The 27617-nt window shown below is 32.7% G+C and overlaps 2 protein-coding genes across 2 annotated transcripts; both read left to right on the forward strand.

Moving 5' to 3' along the window:
* The first annotated feature begins 2919 nt into the window (after positions 1-2919).
* LOC134246651 (uncharacterized) lies at positions 2920-6043 on the forward strand. The gene is made up of 7 exons (XM_062729025.1): positions 2920-3026; positions 3104-3162; positions 3322-3465; positions 3634-3783; positions 4227-4506; positions 4623-4672; positions 5018-6043. The coding sequence occupies exons 1-7, from the start codon at positions 2923-2925 to the stop codon at positions 5707-5709; spliced, it is 1479 nt and encodes a 492-aa protein (XP_062585009.1). The 5' UTR covers positions 2920-2922; the 3' UTR covers positions 5710-6043.
* A 3314-nt stretch (positions 6044-9357) lies between these two features.
* Positions 9358-17028, forward strand: LOC134246652 (uncharacterized). Its single transcript, XM_062729026.1, has 4 exons — positions 9358-9529; positions 12670-12728; positions 12988-13113; positions 16532-17028. Exons 1-4 carry the CDS (start codon positions 9405-9407, stop codon positions 16723-16725), a joined length of 504 nt encoding a protein of 167 aa, XP_062585010.1. The 5' UTR covers positions 9358-9404; the 3' UTR covers positions 16726-17028.
* The last annotated feature ends 10589 nt before the right edge of the window (positions 17029-27617 follow it).

Below are 27617 nucleotides of genomic sequence, written 5' to 3' on the forward strand. Positions count from 1 at the left end.
TGAATAATAAATTAACAATAAGTATAGAAAACTGACAAGATCATTGTATCGACCATAGAACTTTCTAAATGATGACTTTAAAAGACACAGCTGAAATTTTTGTTTTGTCAACTTCTTTGTCAATAATTTGCCTCGTTTTGACATTGTTCATACGTAGAGCATGCTCTTGCGTATCGAATCAATTGAGCTATATACACTCTGTATGCAGGTTATGAAGGTTGGTTGTTAGATTACCATTAACGTCTTCTTCAAGTAAAATATCCAGAAGGAGTGAGGATCCCCTGCTGACCGATCACACCCGCAGTGTGCTCCATGTCATGATCGCAAAATAACGGAAAATCTGTCGTCGATTCAGTATTTAAATATTGGACTAACAATAAGTATAATAAACGTCAGCATTTAAATGGACGATAAATTATTTGCTTACAAGGTCATATTATCGACCATACAATTAACGAAATGATTATTTTAAACGAGACTGCTGATATTCTTGTTTCATCAATTGTAACTTTTTTGTCAATAATTTACCTCGTTTTATAAATTGTACATACGTAGAACATGTTTTTGTGTGTCGAATCAACTGATAGATATATAACTTCTTATGCCTTTCAATCAATTGAGTGGCGTACTAACACATTGTAGATGCTTTTGTCGAACATTCTATTGTAATCTTATTCCTGATTGGTGTAGTCAACTCAGCTTAATTCACTTGCGCTGTAGATCTTGGTATAAACACACAGGTTTGATTAGAATTACTTTTCCCGCCAGTCATTTTAAAGTTACAAGGTTACAACATTAACAACAACCTGGTGGTTCTGCTGTCCATATACGGTAAATCAACTTTTATTCACGTGCGAGAAATTTTCGCGACGTTCGCGAAAGCCTCGAAATTGCGAATATTTCTCGCCGCGAACCGGTCCTTAAAGAATTTATGTCTATTAAAAAACTTAATGGCGAAAATTAATCGTCACCAAGTAGTTTACTCCTTGTAAAGCGCGAAATACATAAAAGTCGTCGCGAATAATAGTTGGTTTACGGTAGTTATTCGCTTTCCTAAGATTTTTTTCAAAACATATTTTTTTTCATGATTCTAATGTGTAAAATACTTTATGTATATTTTAGACAATAATTTTATTGCTATTTGTTTGCTATTAAATAAAAATATAAACGTGAACCCGATGTTGTTCTTCTGTACACTAGTTTTCCTATTTTCTTAAGTCGAATTCGCGGGGTTATAAGTGGAAGACTCATTACAGTACGCCACTAAGAAATGGTATACAAAGATTATGTTATACTGGTAATCACTTGTCTCCCAGTTGGTATCGAAAAGCAGAGACAATTTTATGAGGTATTAATTGTTGCGCGAATTAAATCATTCCTGTCTTTTTATGATAAGTTTGACACTTCATTCATAGAAGATCGAAGAGTTTTTCTTTGAGATCAAATGCTTTAACAAGAGTCTTTTTCGTGCCATTTTTTAGTAAAGCACTATAACATGAAACGTCTGCAAAAAAAAAAATTGACTTGAATTTGAGTTTTTGCGAATAATATACCAAGTGCACGTAAAATCAAGGAGATTTACAATTTTAAACCTTTTTAAAACCAGGTTTCTTTTTCTGCCAACAGCAAAGAAAATGGTCTTTATTTTTTAAAACAAAAATGACAACAGTGGAAACTTAATGTATTGAATACGATAAACTAAAATTAAAAATGTGCATATTTTTGCTCTAAAAGCCTTAGAACATTAATACGAAACATTTTCTTTTAATGGGGATGAAACAATTTGTATTATTGATGTCAGGTATAGTACATTACTTTTAATTTATTTTTTTTATTTCAACTTAAAAGCTTCCAGAAATGAATACTTCACATACAGAATCGTAGGAAGATATTTTAGAGGGGGGGGGGGGACATACATAAATTTCTTTGGGCACACTTTCACCTATCAAAAATTTCTTTGAAAGCCAAAATAAGAAAAAAAAGATCATCAGACGTTTTTCTTGACTTGGCACAAGCAAATAGAAGCTTTGTTTTCTTTATGTTGACTGAATTTTTTCATATGGATTGTCAGGCCATTATTTACACACCAAGTTGTCCACGGGGTTTTCAGTTTTCCCCCGAACATGACAAGGAGCACACGGCGGCTGTGACCGGTCGGCAGGGGAATCTCACCTCTCCTTGGTACTTGATTCCATCTCTGATGTTATGAAGGTCCGTGTTTGCTTCTATCCTATTTTGTATTGTTCTATGGACTTTTGAGCTCGTGATCTCCACATATTTCAATAAAGTATTATTTACTTTTCTATATATCGGCAAAAATGACCGCCCATCCCGCTACTGGGACGTACGACTATGTTAAGGCTGCTTAATTTTTCCCGAATGCATCGGGTTACAAAAATATTATTACCAAAAATAGTTTTTACATCAAATATGACAAGAGACATTTTCCAACTATCCCAAAGAAAGAAATGAACCCAAGGCCATAATTTGTACAAAAAATGGGTCATTTTTTCTACATATGGTATTGACCAGGGAGTCAAATTCTACGTAGAAAGATGAAGATATTCTAAACTTGTTTTAAGGTGTCCCTTTTCATTAGTCAGCATTGTGCAGTCATTCATTGGACTCAATAATGTTTGTTAACATTAGTTACAATTTTTTTAATATAACAACACATTCCGATCAATTTTAAATCTTTTTTTTCAAAATAGTACCGGATGTTTATATATTTTACAAAGGATGTAACGGGAAAATTGAATAAATCTACATTCTATATATGGCTGTTAAAAGTATAATTCAATTTAATTTGAGTGAAAGTCAGATTATAGGACAGTTTTAATTAAACATCTATTTTTCCTGGTATTTTTGTTAATTGGTGGTTTCGTAGAATTAACTTCCCTAATCGAAATGTACAACTAATGCATGTATAAACAAATAATGGAAGTAAATTTTAAAACGAAATGGTATTTGTCAACAATAATATTGATCCAAACCGCTGGAGTGCTGAATACTCTGGACTTCAAAAGGTACGAAATTTTAACATTGAACATATAATTTGCTGAATTAATGTAATGGAGAAAATAAATGTATCTCTCAATTTTAGGGGCAGTTCTACATGTAAATATAACTTCTATTTCGACAACCAATCAATGGACTGTATGGGTAAGTTATTTTACATGTATACACTACATGTATATCAGTGCAATTTACAAATTTAAACATTATTTTAAATTTAATGATATCAAAAAAATATTTCCAACAATTTTTTTTTCAAATATTTTTTTTTGTTTTCTTGTTTTGAACATGATTTTTTTTATGCAGAGTGTCCATGGGGAAGTTTTGGGTTGAATTGTTCACAAGAATGCATTTTGGGTTTCTATGGCCGTCTTTGTCAGGTTGCTTGCGAATGCAAATCACAACATTGTAATCCTGTAAATGGATGCCAGATAAATGTTACTCAAAAAGGTATTTCTCTGTTCATAATTTGAATTTTAAATATTATTTAACTGAATATATATGAAAAATACGAAAGAGATTTAAAGGTTTTGGCTATTTTATCCATGCGTTTTTATTGGTATTTTTAGTTTTGTTTATGAATAGCAACTTTAAAAACTAAATTTATAATTCCAAAAGTGTCCACAGAAGTTATAAAGTCGAGACAACACACTGAACTAATGTCAAGACGGTTAGAGACCTCCATGGATATTTCAACACTGAACACGGCAACACAATCAGAGACATATCTGGATAAGTCAACGCTAGAAATGGAGACTACAACATCCAGTAGATTAAAACAATGTTACCTCATTATTTAATATCATAAATCTGCTATGAATCTGTTATGTAATGTAGATAAAGGTACTGAATTGATTTTTGGTTAAAAAATGGTTTCAATTATGGTGTTATGGGCACGTCTAAGATTTAACATTATCAATGCAAGGATAAGTGTGATCAAGATTAAAGTATTTGATTTCCCCTTTCACCCACATTATTTGAAGAAATCAAAGGGAAGAAAAAGCATTTTCCTAGGATTTTGCCACGATGGAAAGATAAGGGTTGGGGATAGGTGTCACTCCCTGCCTAGATAGCTTACATGTTATGTGTGCCTGAAATGACCGATTTGTATGCTAAATATCTGCATGGCTAAATAATGACTGCATTTGAGAATAATAAAATTGTAGTTAATCCTATAAAATCACATCTTATTTTATTCCCTTACATTTCAGAACTTTCATCATCATCATCATTTATGAGTAATATTACTACAGTTCGGGATCACGGACGTTTACCTCAATCAAAAGCATCAACCAGTATATTCGAATTTTCTTCATCGGAGAAGCCTAAGGAAATAACAGAATTTCCTACATCTGTAAAACCCTCAACATCATCATCAACATCATCATCAACAGATAAAACAAAACAGAACAATCATTGGATGTTGGTTGCCTTAATTCTGATTGCTTTGATAGCAGCAGCATTTGTTGGTGGAGTTTTTAATGCACTCAAGTAAAAAACATTATGCCCAATCACTTATTTTGGCAAATACAAAGACAACGCCTTTTTTCAATTTATAATTATTTTTTATAATAATGAAAAATACTGGTCATCTAATATCTTTTCAGACCTAAATGTAGAATGCCTGTTGTTTGTAATGCAAGAAGTTCTAGTCAAGGTAAAATAGACATGTATTTACCCGTTATAATGAAAAAAGTAAGAAAAAAATAAAAATGATCGGTTCCATGAATCTTTAAAACAATACTTTTCTGTGAATAAGACATAGCAAGGATCCATTGAAATTCAAGAGGTAGGACCAGCTAAAGTGTCTAGAAGTAATAATTTTTAAGCGTATCCTTTAATGATGATAAAATAAAAGGAAGGATTAATTGTTCGGTGGATTGATAAGTTTCGAAACTAAACATTATTACCGTGTCTAAAAATTTAAATCAAGAATCAAATTATTTAAATCCATTTATTAAAAAATTGATATTTATATATTTTGCTCTTTTTTTACAAATAGATCACGCAAATGTCAACGCTCAAAAGATGAACAAAAATATTCAACAAAGAGATACCCCAAGGACTTATGATGAAGAGACCCAAGACTATGATGAAATTCAGAAATCCCAACTAAATGAACAATTAAATCCCGCTCAGTGTACCTCTATCGAGTTCAGAAGCGAGAATGCTGAATCCGAACTTAGATCTAGTAACTCACAAAAACAAAGCATGTATAAAAGGATCTCGTTCAACTGTGATTACAACATCTTATTGTTAAAACAAAGACAGAGTTGTGCTATCTATGATCATGACTGGCGTAGCACTGGGGCTATTCTTGGTACTGATGAAGAGTTTGTTACACTTACAGGAGGCGAAAGTTTGAATCTACCCGGTACAGCTGAAGATAATATTTTCCAAACTTTGACTCGTAACTTTGATTTTAGCCGAATCAAAGGAGAAGAAAGGCTTGATTGTTCACTTGGATTGATCCGATCTACTTCTGAATCTCAACTCTCTGAATTTAAATTTGCTCCCAATTTAAGAGAAAATGGCTTTGACAATTTATCGAATGAAGTAGGGCTTTATTGTGAAAAAGAATCTATCGAAGTAGCAGAGAGACCATATAGCATCTCACAAGAAAATATTCAGAGAGAAGTTCAAATGAATGAAGTAGAAGAATTTAAACCAGAGATGGAGATAACACGATTTTAGTTGTGTAGGATGATTTTCAATAATGTGTGTCTCAATACTTTCAAAGTCATCTGGGAAATGTTTTAGAATAAAATTTGTTAATCGCTGGAATCGAATCCTTGAATTTGTTTCCCTTAACAGAAAGTAAACTAAAAAAAAAAAAAGAAAACAATTTTAATACACACTGTACAATCACATAAATTATTGAAAATTTATTTCATTACAAATAAATTTTATGGAGAGTATACTTTTGTGCATCGATTCAAATGGAAGTCATACTCCGGAAAATGATTTAAACATTACTCAAAATAGTACAAGGAACACTCGATATTTGTTGTATTTGAACTTTGTTCTACATTGGAGTAGTGCTTCAAATATATTTTATTGTAAAACGTTTTTAACAATACCTTGTCTGACAATATATAAAATTACAGTCAATTCTCGAATTATCGCCATTCGATTCATCGCCATTTTCGCAATACCGCCATGATTTCCCAAGAACGGTTTTCCTGCTATATAAAATTCTCTTTATAACGCCAAATTCTCATACCGTCATCCGCCACCCTGTTTTCACAACAAACGTCCATTTTTAAGTGTCAATTATCTCGATATACCGCCACAGGTGCGTGCGGTCAGTGAAGCGCGGCTAATTGGTTGACACTATCCCTGTTGTAAAGCATGCAAACACAGACAAGGTACATGCAATTAAGTAATTAAACAAGAACTAAATGAACAATAATTTTAACATGAACTGTTATAATAATTTTGTTTTGTGTTAAAAAAAAATTCATTTAGTCACGGCTTTGCCACGAAAACGGTCGTTGTTAAAGTACGCCGATAACTATATTATTTAGATGATCTCTGCTTTAAACAATGCAAAGGTTGCTGAAAAAATAATTATACTGTATAAATTGTGAATGTTAAATTACCAATGATGCCATAAAGAATGAATTTATTCAAGAATTCATTTTACGTACTTTCGGCAATATATCACGACAATTGACCCAGTATGTTTTTTTTTTTTCAATAGCAGACGTGCAGATTTACATGCACACCCATGTACTTGTCTTTATTTCAAAGCTGCACATTTTGTTTTTGCGAATTTGTACATAAAAAAATTACTTGAAGTATTTTCAATCAGAAATATGTTTTTATATACATATACATGTAATAATAAGAATCGAAACGCTAAATGGTATTTCTAAGAACGGTAACTCTACTTCTTGTTTTCCAGAAGATGGGAAATTCAATTCATCGCCAAATTCGTTATACCGCCAAGATTTCTAAATTACAAAAGGTGGCGGTTTTTTGAGAATTAACTGTAAATATATATAGAACGGGATTTTTTGCTTAAGTGATGCATTGAAGATTAACTGCCGCCTGATTAACAACTGCAAGTATTTATGTTATAGCAAATATCGGAGCCCTGAAACTTTGAAATCGTATGTCTTAAGTTGATTAGTTGGTTATTATCTGAAATAGAAATCTGCTCTGTTTAACGAATTTTTCAACATAATTAAATGCGGGAGTGTCAGAATACAGTATCTAAAGTATGAATTGTTAGATTTTGCTAATGAAGCACTAAAACAAAATTGAATTTCAATAATTAAGACCTGCTGATCTATTGCATCGTCGAACATACAATGACTTAACGTAACATGGGATAATTAATTCGTAAAGAAATGACAATAACAATATTAATATTTGTAATGGAAGAAAAATAAATGGCAATTTATATTTAAAAATTAAAAAAAAACAACATTAAAGATTTAATTATGGTATACTATCCTTTTGCGTCAACAGTGGCGGGGTAGTTTATAGCTTGTCCGGAAAAGGGATGTTAAACATTATTAAACCTGCATAATCTATAGCACTTAAAGGACTTGATCATGTCGACTGCATACTGTCTTTAAGTCTCAAAATTGATTCGCTACACAATAGAGTTCTCTTTAAGTAAAACCAATTATTTACTTGAGACAGACTACTCACATATACATTGATGCAATAAATATTTAGACAACCAAATTGAAAGTCATCATTTTGCAATTGCTTTGTATATTATATTGACATTGTCAAATGAATATATAACCAATGTTTGACTACCCTATCTCTGTTTAAAAATTGATTGTACAAAGAAAACACCCTTTAGTAGGACAAACGTTGGGAAAGTTATATGTAGGTGATAGCAAAGCATTCATAAATAAGTAAAGTTGACAATTGAAAAGCTGAAGTCATTGTTTTTGTCATATAATTTAATCGTTAGTTAGCCTTTGTAGTTTATAGTCAGTAAACATTTAGATATGAAAGAAATGTCGCAAACTGTCTGGTGTCTTTTTATCTTTTATTTAAATTATATTTTATAGTGACTGCTTGTATTTGTAATCTGTGTGATTGAAAAGAAAAAACAGACATATGAGAAATATTTCTATATTACGAGAGCATGCATGATTTCTAGAATCTGTATACAGGAAAAATTTCAACCCCGTTTTTTTCGCCCCTTACACCCTACCCTGATGTGGGCGAATTAAAAATAGAACAAACGCAAAGAATACAGTATAATTTCTTTAGCAAAAACTATGACTGGGCGAAGTTAAAACGGGTTAAATCGTTTGCAAGTGTAAAAGGGCGAAAGTAACACGAGTCGAAATTATCCATGTTTAATTGTTCAATTACCTCACCTTTGCATAAAATTTTCTGTTTTGTTGTTCTAAATGTTGAGATGTGAAAATTACTTGTAATATGAGTTTCTGATAACCAAGTTAATGCTATATTAAAACACTTGCCAAATTTATGCCAATTTAAATTGTGGTATTTTTGTTTCAAATCAATTTTTGAAAAGTGCTGAAAATGGAATATGGTGATAAAGAACAGTATTCAATCTCAAAGTCCATTCAAACAATACAAATCAGTAGAAGAGCAAGCACGGACTTAAAAAATATCAGAGGTAGGATCAGGTGTCATGGAGGAGTGAGTTACCCCTTCCGACCGGTCACATCCGCTGGGAGCTCCTTGTCTTGACTGGGAAAAATCCGTAGACAATTCATTGTGAAATATAGCTGCCTAATAATTAGTATGCTAAAGTTTTGTATTTTTCTAAATGGTTGTTGCTGACAAGATCTTGTATAGACCACAGAACATGCAAAATGTTGACTTTAAACGAGACTGTAGATATTCCTGTTTCCTCAATTACAAGTATTCTACTCTTGGACTTTGATGCAGTTCTCCACCACAAGTGGAGGCATCTCCATATGAGTGGACAATCTCGAGAGGGACGTTAAAGAACAATTAATCAATCTGACGTCAGAACATCTAACATATTCAATTTTTTATGAATTTGCTATCTTATTATTTTGCGTAAAGTGAAGATACACAGACACAATGTTGCATGTAGTATGTATTTCTTGGCGTTTCTGGCGTTGAAATATATATTAAATATATTTAAATGAGTATTGTTAGTTTTTTTGCAGTATTTGATAAGTTTTGATATTTTTTTCAGTCCCAACTCATTGTATTGTTTGGTTATTTAAATTATGTTTTATATTATATATTGCTTGGAGCTTAGTCATCAATGAAACACACATTTTTTTTTTATTATGAAATGCTAGTGAATGAATTTTTAGATGAGAAAATTATTAAGGAAGTAACTTTTCAAAGTGCAAAATCAAATCAAACTCAGATTTAAAGCCTCATTTAATATTTAAGTTAACAGATCCTGAATGTTTATAGTAATCATCAATTCACGATATGCTTTAACAAAAATGAAGTTTATCTCCAAAGTTATCTTATTTGAGATAATTGTTAGTACACAATCAGTCTTATACATCCAAGAAAATTGTTCAAGGTAAGTTATTTCTTGTCTTCAGGTTTCCCCGTGTATCTTTAAAACCGTTGCATTACATTAAAGAAAAATATTCAGGTTTTTTAAGATAAAATACAACAGTGTTCAAATTCATAACTCAAAAGATAAATCGTTCAAAGGGCAGTCACAACCGATGTGGTAAAAAAAACTTGTTCTTTGTTTACATTTTTCTATTAAATATTTGTTTAATTATTAATAATTAGACAATTATCTCAAATGAATTTTAATGCAGAATTAAGGTATGTCAATCGTGAAATTTGTTAAATCAAGGATTTTTTGAGAAGTATATTTTTGATAGGTACACATATAGTGTAACTCAAAATCGCAGAGAAAATAGGGGGTCAGTGTGCATCTTACTGATCTACGGTACAAATAAGTTGACCTTTTTGCACATAAATCTTAACTCTTTGGTTTAATACTTTAACCTTTGTTATATTTTATCAGATGTAACCATGGCAATAAATATAATCTTATTTTACGTGAAATGTTTGAGTAATATTTATGATTGAAAAAATCTTGCAATTAATGCGCGTAAATTTTTTCATAAACTTTTTTGCACTAAAATGTAACATGTTTGGGGTATTTTAAAAAACTAAATAAGCAATAAAACATTTTCTTATTTCAAACTTTTTACGACTTAAGTGCTGATCAGTCACAAGTACTGAGTAGTTCAAAATAATGAAAGAAAAGGTTGGGGCCAGTGATGTGAAGTTTGAAATATTGGTCAAAATCTGTGTGATTTTCAGGCAAAAAATGGTGTAAATTTATCGTGACTTCTTTAACACATCTTCATATTTTTGGCAAAGTTTGTTAATAGAGGGTGTAAAACTTCTTGTAAAAATTATAAATAAAGACCTATATTAAATATATCTAGCAACATCCTAACGGAAAATATACTCCCAGTAAAAGTATTTTAGGCTAAAGTTTCACGATGTTGAATTCAATAAATTTGCTGATTTGCAGAATTTTCTGCCAAATATCCTTCCATCACAAAAAAAAGTCCCACATAAATCTAGCTTCTTTGTAGATTTTTGAGCAGTTTTTTCGTTGAATACAAAAAAATTACATTATTGAATTTTAATATGTCATGAAAATTGAATTTTAATAAATAGTTTTGAAGTAATTAAGAGGTTCTGCGAGAAAAACAGTTGACGAGTGACATACCTTAATAACTTAATATTATGGCCAAATACAGAAAGAAACGTTTTTACAATTTATTTCACAAACTTTGGGACTAAGTTAACACACTTAGAAAGATCGATACTTTTTTTCAAAATGCGTTTAATTGAGCTTTAATAAAAAAAAAATGTGCTCGACTTGATCACTATTCTCGGAAATTTCAGGTATGCATTGCAAATTTACGAGTTCCATTTTTATTGAAAAAGCAGATGTCAATGATATCAAAAAGCCTGAATTTAAATTTATCGTGTGGATTTTTTTAGTATAAAATTGAAACGTTTTTAAGCTGTTGCTTTTGGTAATTTCTTGTAATTCAAAAATTTTCAGAAATTTCCTACAAATATTTTAAGAATCCACATCTTATTTAAGAAGAAGGATATGGAGATAACGAACAGTATTCAACCTCAAAGTCCATAAAACAATATAAAATAAGAGCAGAGCAAACAACTTCTCGAATGTAAAGTTGAACAGCACTCTTGGAGTTTTCCTTTCACTACTGTTATATCTTAATGAGTAGAAGAGAAAGAGGTTGATTGAACATTTACTGGAAACCACTATTTATCTTTGTAAGGAGTTTTATGACGTTTCGGAATCCAATATAGATATGGTACCTCAAATTCATTTTGTTGGTTTGGAATTTTAAAAAAAATGTTCAATTGTAGAATTAAAGTCCATTTGATTTAATGAGCCTTTCAAACAAAAACAAATTGTTTCCTGCTTTAAGAGCAGGGACCAGTATTGATCATTTAATTTTATTCTTAGATAGATGCAATATAACATTTTGCTTTTCCTGTAAATTTTTAAGCATGCAAATATTTTTTAATTAAATGCACCTCTGTAATAATTATTCTAAATATCACAACTGTATTGATTTCCAAAATTACCACACGTGTATTTAAATATATGTAACACGACTGATCAAGGTCGTTAACACGGTCGAAATATTCCAAAAAAGTGTTTGAAAGTTTTTTTTTATTTTGTTATTTAAATATAAATAATATAAATAATCAAGCAACATTAGGGAAATCGGATCAATTACGATTTTCCATACAATGAATTCAAAACTCTCTCTCTCTCTCTGTAATATATCTATCTATCACATTCATCAATCTATCTTTCGTGAACATAATATAATATTTTAAAAAATTGTTAAAATATTAGAAAGTAAGAAAAATAGTTCTTTTCTTACTTTACTGAAATTTATTTATTATATGCATTCGATCTCATTTGAGGTCTGGAAAAACATTTCTGAATTTTATATAAGTTTCTTTTCATTTGCATCTCATTTTAAAAGTTACTTTGGTCAAAGTAGAGTTAGTTGCTTATTATCGCTAAGATCAGCAATATGGTTCCTGAGCACTTTTTTTATTTTGATATAACAGGATGCCTTAATTGTTTTGGTTTTTTTTTTTAGGAAAGCTTATATTAATTATTTAGATCTCTTCATACGATAACTAAACTTCAGAGAAAGTATATCATTGTCATACACGTTATATAAATATATATGTATTTGTATAGAAAAATTAAGAGTTGGGTTGAAGGAATTTTTTTATAACCCTTAACGTTTGGTGGAGTATATTTTAAACGCTTTACACTAGAAAATACAACGTGCAGGTAAAAGAACACAAGTCATCTTTTTACTTTCCATGCATTCTAAAAAATGATTTATTTTTTCCTTTTTAGCTTTTGCTCATTTTCAGTACCTAAATCAATTACACATATTTATTCATGCATACAGAATGTACAAGGATATGTCACTGTTATATCATATTTTTATTATCTAAGTTATATTAGTTATCCATTTACTTATCTATTAGAGGTACATGTGTTTTTGAAATTATTGCTGACAGATCTCTTTTTGAAGAAGAATAAGATATCAGATTTTAGATCAAAAGGATTAATAATTAAATACCAATTTCTTTGCTGTTCTGGATTTTTTAAAGAAAGGGATATCAGTGCTGCTATAACCAGTATCTAAACGATAGGACTAAAGAATGTACTGGTACGTATATTTTTGATTTTCCTTTCAGCTCGGAATTAAAATACAATGAAAATAAAATACTGGAAATAAAATACGCGACACAAACAGTTTGGTATACAAATCTCTATACAACGGTTTCTTTTTTATGTTTGTAACCAGAACAACATATGAACAATGGAACCTAAAGTGTATTTAAATATAGAAGTTTGTACATAGTTTTCATATGTACAAAATAGTAGATAAAAGACTTTTGATCTTATCCATTTTTTTTCATAACCAGAATGTCCAGCTGGATCTATTGGATGGAACTGTGAGCTGAGCTGTCCATCAGGATATTACGGACGCTTGTGTCAATCTCAATGCAAGTGTCCAGTTTCCAACTGCCATAATGCTACAGGATGTACAGGTAACATTATTATTCAGACAAGTAACGGACGATTTTGTTTATCACTCTGCGAGTCTCCAGTCTGCTATCTTGTTACAAGATGTAATACAGGTAACACAGTTATTCAGACAAGCAAGGATTCTAAAGACTTTGATAAGACAAAAAATCAATTAAACATGACCCGTAAATAGGCATACGCCATTTTCATACGCCATATCATTATCCACAATAAGGGCTTGAAAAAAAATGGATTTATCGGTATATTGCAATTTAATAAGTAAAAAACTAACATAGTATTTCATACGTTTTTGTACTATCAATATATCAGCAAAATGTTTAGAATAAGGAATTTTATAAATATATATAATTATAAATGTAACAAATGTTTGTTATTAGGCCAAACAGTAAGACAAATGTTGTTTTATGGATGAATTTAAGAGCACATTTTTTTATGAAATGAACAAGATTGTTTTTTGTTTCGGTTACTTTTCAAAGTTATGTACATTCTGTATATGAAAATAACGAACATTATTCAATATCAAAGTCCATAATACAATACAAAAAAGTCAGAAGTGGGATCAGGTGATATGGAGGATTGAACATCTCCTGCCGTCCGGTCACCCCCGCCGTGTACTCCTTGTTATGATAGGAAAATAACGGAAAAATTCAGTCGTCAATTCAGTGTATAAATAATGGACTAACAATCAGTGTTTAAAAAAGTCAGTCAGCATTTGACTCAAATTGAATGATAAACTGTATTTGCTGACAACGTCATTGTATAGTTCTAATATATATGTAGTCTTGTTCCATCAATTTTGTCAATGATTTACCTCGTTTTTGAAATTTCCACTTGATAAAAAATACAGTTTCCGCATGGCTGAAACTCTACTGAAACTCTACGGAAACTTAAGCTTACTAATAGTCTCTGCAAATTTCAGTGCGGAAACTTTAAGTTTCATTAAGTTTCCGCAGTGCATGTTCATACGTAAATCATGCTCGTGCGCATCGAAGCAATTGAGATATACATACACCCCGTATACAGATGATAAAGGTCTATAGCTGCATAAGTAAGGGAATTTGAGGATAGAAAAGTTAGTCATCACGTTTATTATAGAGCTTGGAGATTACCATTATCGTCTTTTTCAAGTAAAATATCCAGGTATGATGTCAGATGTGTAAGACCCCTTGGTATCTTATAACTCAAGCTCACCAGGATATATCGTATTGACAAAGGAATGGAAACGACCATTGTTAATTGAAACACGTCTTCGATATATCTAAAGACGAGTTGAAGGCCACAACAAGTGTTTTCTTCTTTTCATAAAAAAATTGCAGAAATTCTGCTTCCTATGAATACAGAAAAAAGGTCTGACAAGAGCGCAATTGGTACCCATGGAAATGTGTGACCGGTCAGCAGGGAATGCTCACTCCTCCATGACACCTGATCCCACCTCTGATGTTTCGGAGGTCCGTGTTTGCTCTACCCATATTTTGTATTGTTTTATGGACTTTGATATTGAATATTATACAGTTATTGACTGGGTATGAGGGCAACATATGATTTGTTGGACCTGAAGGTAAAAATGTTGCCCGAATCCCAGTCTATAGCTGTTTTGTTGTATCCTTCAGTGCTCACTTAAGATTTAATCAATACACACTATATCATTAATTACTTAATATGGAATATTATGGCTTAATCAGTAAATAAACAATAGCTGAGAAAGAACAAAATTAATTATTACTTTTATTTTATTACAAAAACTGTTTATCACAAAACAATCTCTTCCCGTCTTCCTTACCTTGCTGGTAGCACAACTCTTACAGCTATTTCCGTGTTGCCGATATTGAACGATGATTAATTGCTTGTTACGTAGCAGTGACGTTGCCGTCTAACAATTCTTATGTTAGACCGGCAGGCCGGTCAACAGTGAAATTGTTAGACCGATGTAATAAACATTTCTTTTGTTGGACTTTTAATTAGTAATAAGTATATAGAAAGCTATTTATAAGGGTATAACAATGTTTGTTATCTCCATATCCTTCTTGTAAGACCTGGTCTCCTAAAACCACATGCATGTAAATTAAAGTGTATATTTATACATGTAATACGGTAATGTCATGATTGTAATTTTCATTGAAAATATTTCAATACATAACTCAGTACATGTAAAAGTATCGCTATACAAAATCTCTGAAATACCCTGTCCTATCCTCAATACATCAAAATCAAGGTATAACCTTTGCATTCTTTACACCCGAGTGTTTTATTGTTACGGATATTGTTTATCTCGCATTACCATTGTTCACATATTATTGCAATTACATGTATCTGTGTTTGTATCTGTGTTTGTTTGTATACTGCACTGAACTGTTCAATTACAATTTATGTATTTTATTTCCCTGCATTTGACGAAGTATCAGTTATTTTTCTCGCTACCGAGTGCTGTATAGCATATGATCGGTGTCAACTGATTGCAATGAACAGTGTTTAAGTGAAGTCCTATATACTGTACAGCAGGAAATTAACTCGCGGAGTTAATATTTGCTATATTCGCGGAAAAAGAAATTCCGCGAATTCATAATACAGTGAATAATTCTCAAAAAGTTTCTGTGATTAGATGTAGACTGTCTTTATAATTATGCGAGTGTCTGGATCAATTATAAACAAGTCGTTGTTGCTGTTTTTAAAGCGTTTTAATTGTTTAATTTATTTCTATATCTAACGATTAATTTTGGCATCTAGTAGACGTGCGATGTTATTAGTAAATAAAACATGCTTGTTTAATTTCACCCGTGCATATCACTCAGTCATTACCTATAATCAAGGTATTTACTTAGTAAACAGGGTATAACGACAATTAATTAATTTCAATTATATGATTAAGAGATCAACATTTTTACTACTGTATTATTTTTTCTGATTTTGACCCAAAATAAAAAAAAATACAATGCGTAGCATTATTTTGACTTCAAATCGGGATCAGTCCGGTGTTTCGTTATTATTCAATCGGGATCAAAATCGACACAATATATAGACTTTACTTTTCTTTCTTTTATGCGCGATATACAATTATACTACAGGAAATAGCAGTTCACACAAAATATACCTACAGAAAATGCTTGCAAGTACTGTCTAAGAAATGTATGGTTTTTCCTTTTCCGCGAATTCAAACCACCGCGATTTGCTGAAAATTGAACAAATCGCGATCTCTTCCAACCGCGTTTCTAACCTGCTATACAGTATAGGGGGCCTTCAGATAAGACAGGAAGCCGAACAAAAATGGCAAAAAAACCCTTGATTTGATTTTGAAAATAATAATGGTCTACGGTAATTATTAGAAGTGTCTGAAGTTCTCAACATATTTAAAAAGTTGATCTTTTTTCCTTTTTATTTCTTATTCTTTTTTCACATTCGTTGCAACTTTTTATCATTTGAAAGGAAAAGAGCATGGCAATATAAAGATGTCTTCCTTACAACTGCCAAATGAGTTTACAACAAGATCTAGAGAGAAAGGCCAGGACATCATAACACCAAAAGAGCCAAATGGAGGTACAACACCAGAATCCATAGATATGACAGACTCAATACAACGTAATTTCAATAAAAGAAAAACTCAATTTTCAGTAACATAATACACTTAATTATTGACTGGGTTCAAGGGTAGTGTGTGTTTTATATTGCCCAATATCCAAACTGTTACTGTCAATTATTGCTCGAGAACACGGTCAACGAGTGCTTTTAAATACCTTTTAATTTTGATATGTCATGCATGGAAACGCCTGCTTCCATTACGATTTTTGACAAGATATAGCTGACTCCGCCTACAACGTCACGTTAAATACGTCATATCTGTCCGATATCTCATTTGTGAGTGTGATATCTCACTCAACGGTCCATTGGTAATCTTTTTAATTGCTCAAAAACGAAAAAAATTAAAAACGTTATACTATTATAGAATTTTTTTAAAAATTACAACGTAAACCAGAAGCCCTTATAATTTAAAATCACATATCAACATTCAGTTCAAAATCTGCAAATGATAAGGGGAAAATTGCGGAAAACGGAGTGGGACAGACTGACAGACAGACAGAGGGAAGGAAGGATATAGACCCACCGGTAGGGGACAAATAATTCAATTCAATTTGTTGATTCACTAAACGTGTTGGCAAACAGCCATTGTTCATACAAAATGAAAAGTACATTCAATGTGTTTTTATATTACTTAATCAGTGTAAACATGTTTACAACTTTCAAAGTCCATTCATAATAATTTGCAAACGTTATAAAAGACATATGACTTTTCTATGACAATTAGAATAACAAACATCTTCTACGGTGAAGCAACTGTTTGATTAAAACAAATATAGTGGAATCATCATTGTTCGGGGGTAGGGCTGCTAAGGTATTTCGTTGGTCACCCTTTTACTCACGAACGATTACTTGGTAAACATATTGCAATTGATTCATTGAATCTACCGTTTAAATAAGCAACCCATTAAATCATGTCACTACAAACACATAGAGTGTTGCTTACCTCAAACATGGACCCTCACAAATTATTTAAGGAATGTTTTTAAGTTTTGTGTGAGTTATTGGTGTGTGAATGACACAGACATGTTACGTAGGCAAATTTCATGAAGCGTGCTAGCGCTTCATTAAAAATATGCCTACGTGCAAGTCTGTGTGATTCACACACCAATAATTCACACTTAACTTAAAAACATTCCTACTATTTACATTTTACATGTATGAATGCACCAAAAATATACTCAATATTTGACTTTCTCGCTGCCATATATCGTTATAATTTTACTATCGTCGCTGTTGCCTTATTGTGACGTCATGCTAACGCACGTTCCTACGTGTATATTTCTACGCGTGAGTATACACGAAAATAGTTTTCAAATCAATTTTACTGTTGGCTTAGTAGAAAAACACAGCGAATGTAAATATAATGATTTAAAAGTACGTAATATTCAACGTGTATAAACGTACAAATAGATTCTGATCCATGACATTAGGCTCACCTCCTTACTTCTGGACTCTAGTGCAGACGTTCGAACTACTGCATCAAGCAGGTGCGATGTAAAGATTTGATGTGAATTAGAGAATAGCATTCTGTGCAGTAGTAAATATTCTGCAATGAAACAAAAAATGTCATAGATGCAGTTATTCAATGTAGGGGAAAAAACTGATCAATAAAACTTCAAAATTTTGCTATGTATTGCAAATAATCTACTGATTCTACAAAAGTATGTACAACCACATGTATACCTTCAAAAGTATTTTACATAGAATAGGGGAATGTATAATGGTTTTTCTAGGTTTACGAACACTGCAACAAGACTCCAGCGGATGTTGGATTTCTAAATTAAAGTAATTTACATTCCGTTAATTCCTGATATCCTACATTTAAGTTATTGATCAGCAATTTATTTCCAAACAGTTTACAACACTGCTTCTCTAAATGTTATCAAATGAAGTAAAAATATTACTGAAGAGCTATTATAACGTGTTCATGCGTTTTTAGACTTTGTGTGCTTCTAGTGTTTATTCAATGCTAAATAAGAAAAAGAAAACAGATTTTGATCAACCGGAGATACAACTAAATGAAAGATAAAATTATATTAACAAGCATCTGTGATTAACAAAGATGGAATTAGAAGCCGTAGATGAGTAAGCAGTCCTAGCTGTCCGGTAGCAGTAAAACCTCTATCTACGTATATTAGTGGAGTGACAAGACCATCAAAAATTTGATTTTAATGTACCACCCTACCCTACGGCTGATTTGTACTTTTTTGGTCAGATATATCATCAGGCAATAATTTTTGCCCGGTCGTAGAAAATTCTATGGTCAAAATTTAAAAATAAAAGGAGATCAAAGATCAACGAAGGAAATCTGACCATAATATTGTACATATGAAGAAAAGTTCAAGGAATTCATGAAAATAATGTATATCTGCATAGGAATTCTATTTATTCGGTGAATATTTCATGGAAAAGGAACGGAAAATTGAATAAGTATGCCCATTTGTCTGTCTGTCATATGAAAGGTTTGTCTTATAGTATTTTATTTAAACTTAAAAGGTTTAATGCCAATGTACGTTATTCTTTACGTACAATCACGTAATATTTAGTACACAAGGTAAAGAAAATAAAAACAAGAACAACAACACCCATCACCCCTACCCCCCACCCCCATCCACCCATCCACTCCTAAAAAATCGAAATATGACCATAAATTTCGCACTTTTTTAAAATGTCATGTTTTTATTAAGCCCTTTTCATCTGATTCATTATTTTTTAAAGAAATTGTTCGACGCTGTTTAAAAAGCTTTTTAGCTCACCTGAGCCGAAGGCTCAAGTGAGCTTTTCTGATCACATTTTGTCCGTCGTCCGTCTGGCCGTCTGTCCCTCCGTCTGTCTGTCCGTCTATAAAAACTTTTCACATTTTCGACTTCTTCTCAAGAACTACTGGGCCAATTTTGACCAAACTTGGCACAAAGCATCCTTGGGTAAGGGGGGATTTAAATTATTAAAATAAAGGGCCAAGTCCCCTTACAAGGGGAGATAATCAAGAAAAGACAAAAATAGGGTTTTTTCCTACATATTTCTATGTAAAACTTTGATTCCCCATTGTGGCTCTCAATTTAAGATCTAGCCCTCAATTTACAAGTGAAACTTTTTTGCAATAAAGTTCTACGGTCGATACAATGACCTTGTCAGCAAATACAATTTATCATTGAGTCAAAAACTGATTGACACTTTTCATACTAATTGTTAGTCAATTAAAAAATCTTCTTTTCAAGAGCCACTGGGCCAGAAAAGCTGAAACTTATGTGAAAGCATTCTGGGGTAGTGTAGATTTTAAATTGTTCAAATCATGACCCCCGGGGGTAGGGCGGGGCCACAATGGGGAATCAAAGTTTTACATAGAAATATGTTGGAAAAATCTTTTAAAATCTTCTTCTGAAGAACCACTGGTCCATAAAAGCTGAAACTTATGTGGAATGATTCTGCGGTAGTGTAGATTCTAAATTGTTCAAATCATGACCCCTGGGGGTAGGGCGGGGCCACAATGCGGAATCAAAGTTTTACATAGAAATGTATAGGAAAAATCTTTGAAAATCTTCTTCTGAACAACCACTGGGCCAGAAAAGCTGAAACTTATGTGCACATGGAAGCATCCTGGGGTAGTGTAGATTTCAAAATGTCTAAATTATGATCAGTGGGGTAGGGTGAGGTCGCAATATGTATTAAAAGGGGGAAATCTGGTAAAGAACAGAATGGTCAAAGCTTCACAGGTGAGCGATGTGGCCCATGGGCCTCTTGTTTATTAAAAATTCTTTTACAGGCCATCCTTGCTTTCACTCTGAATTTTGGTACTCCGGTCTCATCCAAAGGACAGACAACAGAATATTTAAAGTCTTAATTCTTAAGTCTTAAATTCATTTCTCTGTCTAAACAGGTCATTTTTTTATCAATGAATGTTGTCTATGATTTGAAAATTTACGTTTAATTTCGTGAACTTTTGAATAAGCGTTTACTCACAAATTAAGCAGGTTATATTGTGGAGATTTTGCGGTTTTGAAAGATTTTAAACACGTATTGATGTTAAAGATGCAATTCTGTGAAAAGGGGTGATGAGTTAAATTAATGACGTAATACGTTTGCTAGAGCTGTAATTTCTATTCATTGGTTCTCATGTACACGTACATGTATATCTTTATTGTTAACTTTTCAAGTATATGTTTCAACTAGAGCCGAACTCGTTGCAAAGCAACGAGTAGGTCTTCCGTTGGAGCTGTGGACAGGAAGTACAGACCTTGGGTCAAGGTCACTGCACTTTCTTATGTCAACAACCTTTCTTCCCAGCATGAGCCTCCAGTAAATTTTAATTATAAAGTTATGCCTAAACATTTTTTTCTTTTTCAGTGACCTTGATTTGCCAGAAAGACATTTGATCAAGGTCATGACAAAACCTCCAATAATAAGTAATCTATGTTTCAAGTAAGAGCCTCCAATGATTTTCATTTACTTATTCATAGCGTAGTTAAGAAAATATTTCTTCTGTCAGTGTTATAGATAAGTTTAACTTGATAAAGTCTAAACTTTTAATGTAACATCAAGACAAACACCTTTTAGTGATTAGAAGTTCATAACCCTAACAGGAATTTTACAACTTTTCTGTCATTGGCCGATGAAGATGTTTGAAATTTGCATTATCTTGCACCATTTTGTCACAGGTCAGAAAAACAACATTGAGGTATTTTAAAACATCACCGGATATTAATATTCAAACAACATGGAGTTTCTATTTATGACAGATAGACGGGGTTGAAAGTCCTTTCCATAATACGTATTTTAGGTAATAGCTTTACTTTCAATAAAATTAAACTCAAAAGTCCACAAATAAAATATCTTTCCTCATTTATTTCAAAGTTTGGGTAAAGGGGGTGAGGAGCATGGGGATGTCATGATGTATACGTAATACATTCGAGGTTATTATTCTGTTAGAGAGGAAGACCCGAGGAGTTGTGATTTGCTGATCATGATCTAAAACACGTTGACAAACCGAAACCACATGGTTTTATACACGTTATTCAATCAATTCATTCATAATTATTTTCCTTGAAGGAGGAATGCATGGATAAAGGATTAAAGAAAATTCCCGATGTACAATAGCATCCGTGCATGGACTTCATTTTAGTACTACATAATGATATTGTGTTTGAAGTTGAATAAAATCATCAAATAAATTGAATTTAAACAGGAAAGGGAGATTATGTTTAATAGAATAAAAATTAGACAATACTTGATACAGGGACTCGCTGGTAAAAACTTGAATGTACTTGAATAAAATGCCTCTCACTGATCTCTTTCTCTCGTACGCGTATTTCTTAAACCAAGGAAAGTAATTTGCGCTAGATATTTATAAGTTCATCATTTTAACAAGAGGCCCACGGGCCTTATAGGTCACCTGAGTATCATGTAACAACTTTCTAGCGATTGTAATTGGTTCATGTCTTAATCCAAAAGCCATGAAATCACAAATTTTGAAGGAGGCATCATTGCTTATCAAAGGGCAGATTTCAAAGCATTAATTTATTTTTAGTTAAAGTACCCCCCCTGGTACCCCTGAAATTATCTATTTGAAAGAGGTCCCTTTCTTCATTATAAGGCCAGCATTTTTTTTTATGTTTAGGTTTAGTTATGAACATGAGAATAAAAAAGTCCCGAAGGAGAAGGAAATAATTTTTTTTTTTTTGATAAATCAATTATTAACATTTGTACATTCTTCTTTTATGCTATTCTAACATGTCTAATAGGCTCCTTACTACTGGACACATAATGCTTACAAATAGGAAAGTAGAACATTTAATTGTTTATTTCATCATCGGCCAGTTTGGGCCAGTTATATAAATTTTGTGATGTTGGTCAAAATATATTTTAAAAAATCAATTCTTTAAAAGTCTTTCAATATATTTTCATTTTTTTAAATGTGTGTTAGGTGAATGTGTAGACATTGTTCTAAAATTTACTTGATGCCTAAAATTATAATTCCTATATATCATAAAACAGACCGGGATTATTTCTTCAGGTTATTGTCTATTTCTTCCTCAAATGGACTTAACTTCTCCCATAGTTTTATTCATTACATCTGATGCATAAGCAACCCTTTTCTGAAGAATGATGCTTAGACTGTAAGCTATAACAGAGACCTAAACAATGTCGCTGGCAATATGCAATAGCTACATGTACCACGGGCAGTTTAAAACCTGGGGGAGGAAAATATTTACAGACAGATATTTTTGAAACGAATACATAATTATCTCACCAGCATGTCAATGTGCAACAAAGTCGTCAGCATTTTATTTGTCCTTTGAACGGGTGAAACGTTTTGAATGGCACTCGTATCGATGAATTTTACACTAAACCAAGTTATCTTCTCAGATCTAGCTTTATTTACCCGCCGTTTCATCTTAAAACCGGAAGTGCGAGTTCGTAAATTTGAAATCTCGATCCCGACTCAAATTTGACATCGGAAAGAAAAAAAACAAGAGGCCCATGGGCCACATCGCTCACCTGAGTAACTTGGGTGATGCAGATCTTTACCAGATTCCCCCTCTTGCTATACCTATCATGCCCAACAACCCCCTTCCCTTTTTCATTTTAAAACTTTAGAATCTACACTACCCAAGGATGCTTTCACATAAATTTCAGCTTTCCTGGCCCAGTGGTTCTTGAGAAGAAGACTTTTAAAGATTTGTTCTATCTATTTCTATGTAAAACTTGGATTCCTTCTGTGGCCCCGCCCTACCCCCTGGGGTCATGATTTTAACAATTTAATATCTACACTATCTAAGAATGCTTTCACATAAGTTTCAGCTTTCCTGGCCCAGTGGTTCTTGAGAAGAAGATTTTTAAAGATTTGTTCTATATATTTCTATGTAAAAATTGGATTCCCTATTGTGGCCCCGCCCTACCCTCGCAGGTCATGATTTTAACAATTTAATATCTACACTACCCAAGGATGCTTTCACATAAGTTTTAGCTTTCCTGGCCCAGTGGTTCTTGAGAAGAAGACTTTTAAAGATTTAATCTATATATTTCTATGTAAAACTTGGATTCCCTATTGTGGCCCCGCCCTACCCCCAGGGGTCATGATTTTAACAATTTAATATCTACACTACCCAAGGATGCTTCCACATAAGTTTCAGCTTTCCTGGCCCAGTGGTTCTTGAGAAGAAGATTTTTAAAGATTTGTTCTATATATTTCTATGTAAAACTTGGATTTCCTATTGTGGCCCCGCCCTACCCCCGGGGGTCATGATTTTAAGAATTTAATATCTACTCTACTCCAGGATGCTTCCACAAAAGTTTTAGCTTTCCTGGCCGAGTAGTTCTTGAGAAGAAGATTTTTAAAGATTTGTTCTATATATATTTCTATGTAAAACTTGGATTCCCTATTGTGGCCCCGCCCTACCCCCGGGGGTCATGATTTTAACAATTTAATATCTACACTACCCAAGGATGCTTCCACATAAGTTTCAGTTTTCCTGGCCCAGTGGTTCTTGAGAAGAAGATTTTTAAAGACTTGTTCTATATATATTTCTATGTAAAACTTGGATTCCCTATTGTGGCCCCGCCCTACCCCCGGGGGTTACTATTTTAACAATTTAATATCTACACTACCCAAGGATGCTTCCACATAAGTTTCAGCTTTCCTGGCCTAGTGGTTCTTGAGAAGAAGACATTTAAAGATTTGTTCTATATATCTCTAAATAAAACTTGGATTCCCTATTGTGGCCCCGCCCTACCCCCGGGGGTCATGATTTTAACAATTTAATATCTACACTACCCAAGGATGCTTCCACACAAGTTTCAGCTTTCCTGGCCTAGTGGTTCTTGAGAAGATGATTTTTAAAGATTTGTTCTATATATTTCTCTGTAAAAATTGGATTCCCTATTGTGGCCCCGCCCTACCCCCGGGGGTCATGATTTTAACAATTTAATATCTACACTACCCAAGGATGCTTCCATATAAGTTTCAGTTTTCCTGGCCCAGTGGTTCTTGAGAAGAAGATTTTTTAGTGACCCCACTCTATTTTTGTTTTTTCTTGATTATCTCCCCTTGTAAGGGGACTCGGCCCTTCATTTTTATAATTTAAACTCCCCTTTACCGAAGGATGCTTTGTACCAAGTTTGGTTAAAATTGGCACATTGGTTCTTGAGAAGAAGTCGAAAATGTGAAAAGTTTACAGACGGACGGACGTATATTAACCAGAAGCAAAGGATAAGATGTTCAAAGAATTCATGCATTTCACTATATAATCATTAGAGCCCCACCCTAAAACAAGAACCCCTGACCCTGGGGCCATAAAATTCACAATTTTGGTAGAGGCACTCTTGCTCATCATAACTATGTACTTAGTTAGTTTACTTAATACCCAGGAGCAGAGAAGAAGATTTTCAAAGAATTCATGTATTTTCACTATATAATCAATAGAGCCCCGCTCTACCACCAGAACCCCTGACCCTGGGGCCATAAAATTCACAATTTTGGTAGAGGCACTCTTGCTCATCATAACTATGTACTTAGTTTGTTTATTTGATACCCAGGAGCAGAGAAGAAGATTTTCAAAGAAATAATGCATTTTCACTACCTACTTATTTAGCCCCACCCTAGCACTAGAACCACTGACCCCAGGGCTATGAATTTCACAATTTTGGTAGAGGACTCATTGCTGATTACAATCATACAAACAGTTTGACTGCTTGATGTCCAGGCGTAAAGAAGAATATTTTTAAAGATTGTATTAATTTTAGTGGTTTTGGCCCCACCCCTCAGGCCCCAGGGGGGCAGGGATAATGAAATTCACAATTTTTGTTCCCCTTCACCCATAGATGCTTTGTGCCAAATTTGGTTGAAATTGGTTTAGCGGTTTCAGAGAAGAAGCTGAAAATGTTCAAATGTTAACACACGACGAACGACGGACGCCGATAGGACAAACACGGATGGCAATAGGTCACCTGAGTGACTCAGGTGACCTAAAAAAAAAATACTGAGTTATATACGGTACACGATACAAATGGTTTGACTTTGGTTATGATTTTAACAGTTTAATTTAGGTTGTAAAAGCGTTTAATTACATGATAATTCTGTAATATTCAGATAACATTGTTACCCCGGTATATAAGTTCTTAATTTTCGATTCTGGACATATGCGGGTTTATTACTACTTGAATGTACATTGTATAACCTGCTACTGATATTTAATCACGGAACAAAATTACAATGTTAGCACACTATACTAATCATTTATACGGGTTTTGGATAAATTATAAAACAAATTAAGTTCACTGCTTTAAAATCATTATTTCTTGAACTTTACTATAAAACCTGTAATATAAATTAATAGACAGTGTGCAGCACAGAAGTCACTTATGAATTTTAAGTTTACACGTGCCGGTGTTACTTATCGACGTTTAGTCCATTTCATTGATAATAATTCAATCCTTACGATTCAGAAGATTCTCTTTAAAAGTTAAAAATTGGTATAGCCATGGTAAATATCTGTGATGAAAAAAAAATGTGTTTCGGAAAACTTGTGTTGAAAACGGATTTATTTGTGTGTGAAAAGAGCAAAGCTTGTGCATTTTAATAAAAATTGCGCTATGAATCGTCAATTACACAGAATTGAAGACTGATTAATGTATATGTAAAATAAATGCCCCAGCGTTTTGTACTAAAGTCTAACCTAAAACATTTTAAGATATTTTTGAAAGATTTAATTTACTTAGAGAAAATAATATTTTCTTACTGTTGTAGAATGGTTTGTATATACCAATTATTTGCCTATGACTGCGGGGTCATTGGTTCACCGCGGTGTGTCTCTTTAGAAATTCTCGGCCGCGTGTAATCGAAAGATAGATTACGTAATGGTAAACAATCTGGGTTCCAGGTGAATATGAGAATCGCGCAGTAAATAATTGTGTATTATTTGACTCTTAAAAGTTTTTTATGAGATCCGGGCGAATATTGTTTCCGTTCAAATTGTTGGTGTTCATATTTAAACGAATAAAAGATATTCGTGCTTTTTTAATTTCTATTACTCTTTCTCTTGGAATCAAAGATCTTTATTAATAAAAAGAAAATGATACCATCGAATACTCTGAACGGGAAACAAAGAACACGTTTAAAACCTAATTTAAAAAAGAGATACGATACAGCGTGGTAAAATATTTATTACTTACGGCAAGTTTATTTCAATTATATGCATAAAGAGTTCTTCAAAATCAAAATGAGAACGGAGCCTTGTTTATGGTGAAAACGGATGTAGCTTTCTTTCCTACCATACGTAAGACTCGAACAAAATAATATTTTCATGGGACAGAGATAGTATAAGAATTTACGGAACAATATTATCAAGAATTAATTTAACCATTTTTGTGTGACTGTAGGTCACTGGATCACACGCCGATTGATTCACGGTGACCGACTTTGCCCCGCCGCTATCGAGGGAGGCGCGTTATATAATTGTAAACAAACAAGCTGAATGTTCAAGCCGTGCACTTAATGGCTGTGAATAGTATATGTGCTTTTTAGTTATATTTTATTTTCTCACTATATTGTTTGTTTTTATGTGAGAAGAAGAAAAGATTATATTTTCTTCCCTTTTTAGTAGACTTGGTTCATACAATTTAAAAAAATGAAATAAAGAGAAAGTTGTCAGTGAATAAACATGATAATTTGAAAGAAAAAAAGCACAAACACTTCGAGAACTTTATTCTGAAGAATGTTAGCATCCAATGTAGCCATGTTTATTATTTATAGTAAGCTTGCTTTGGTTACACGCATGAGAAGCTCTCGTTTACGTGCTGTGTGAAAAGAATTACCTATGCATATATAGGTCATGCACCAGCTCATTTAAAACAAGACTCGAACACAATAACAATTTCACGAGATCAGTAAGATGTTAAAGCACAACTTTATAATTGATAGTCATTTCGAAATATTTAC

This window comes from Saccostrea cucullata, unplaced genomic scaffold (assembly GCF_032062105.1).
Source record: "Saccostrea cucullata isolate Sc308-1 unplaced genomic scaffold, CSIRO_AGI_Scuc_v1 ctg9041, whole genome shotgun sequence".
Taxonomy (NCBI): Eukaryota; Metazoa; Mollusca; class Bivalvia; order Ostreida; family Ostreidae; genus Saccostrea; species Saccostrea cuccullata.

Bases quoted from the DNA above. Each gene is read 5' to 3' on its own strand.
- LOC134246651 (XM_062729025.1), top strand. From the start codon at position 2,923: ATGTATAAACAAATAATGGAAGTAAATTTTAAAACGAAATGGTATTTG. The intron at 3,466-3,633 runs GTATTTCTCTGT...TAATTCCAAAAG, and splicing joins GATAAATGTTACTCAAAAAG to TGTCCACAGAAGTTATAAAG. The intron at 4,673-5,017 runs GTAAAATAGACA...TTTTACAAATAG, and splicing joins TGCAAGAAGTTCTAGTCAAG to ATCACGCAAATGTCAACGCT.
- LOC134246652 (XM_062729026.1), top strand. From the start codon at position 9,405: ATGTTTATAGTAATCATCAATTCACGATATGCTTTAACAAAAATGAAG. The intron at 9,530-12,669 runs GTAAGTTATTTC...GATTTTTTAAAG, and splicing joins ATCCAAGAAAATTGTTCAAG to AAAGGGATATCAGTGCTGCT. The intron at 13,114-16,531 runs GTAACATTATTA...ATCATTTGAAAG, and splicing joins TAATGCTACAGGATGTACAG to GAAAAGAGCATGGCAATATA.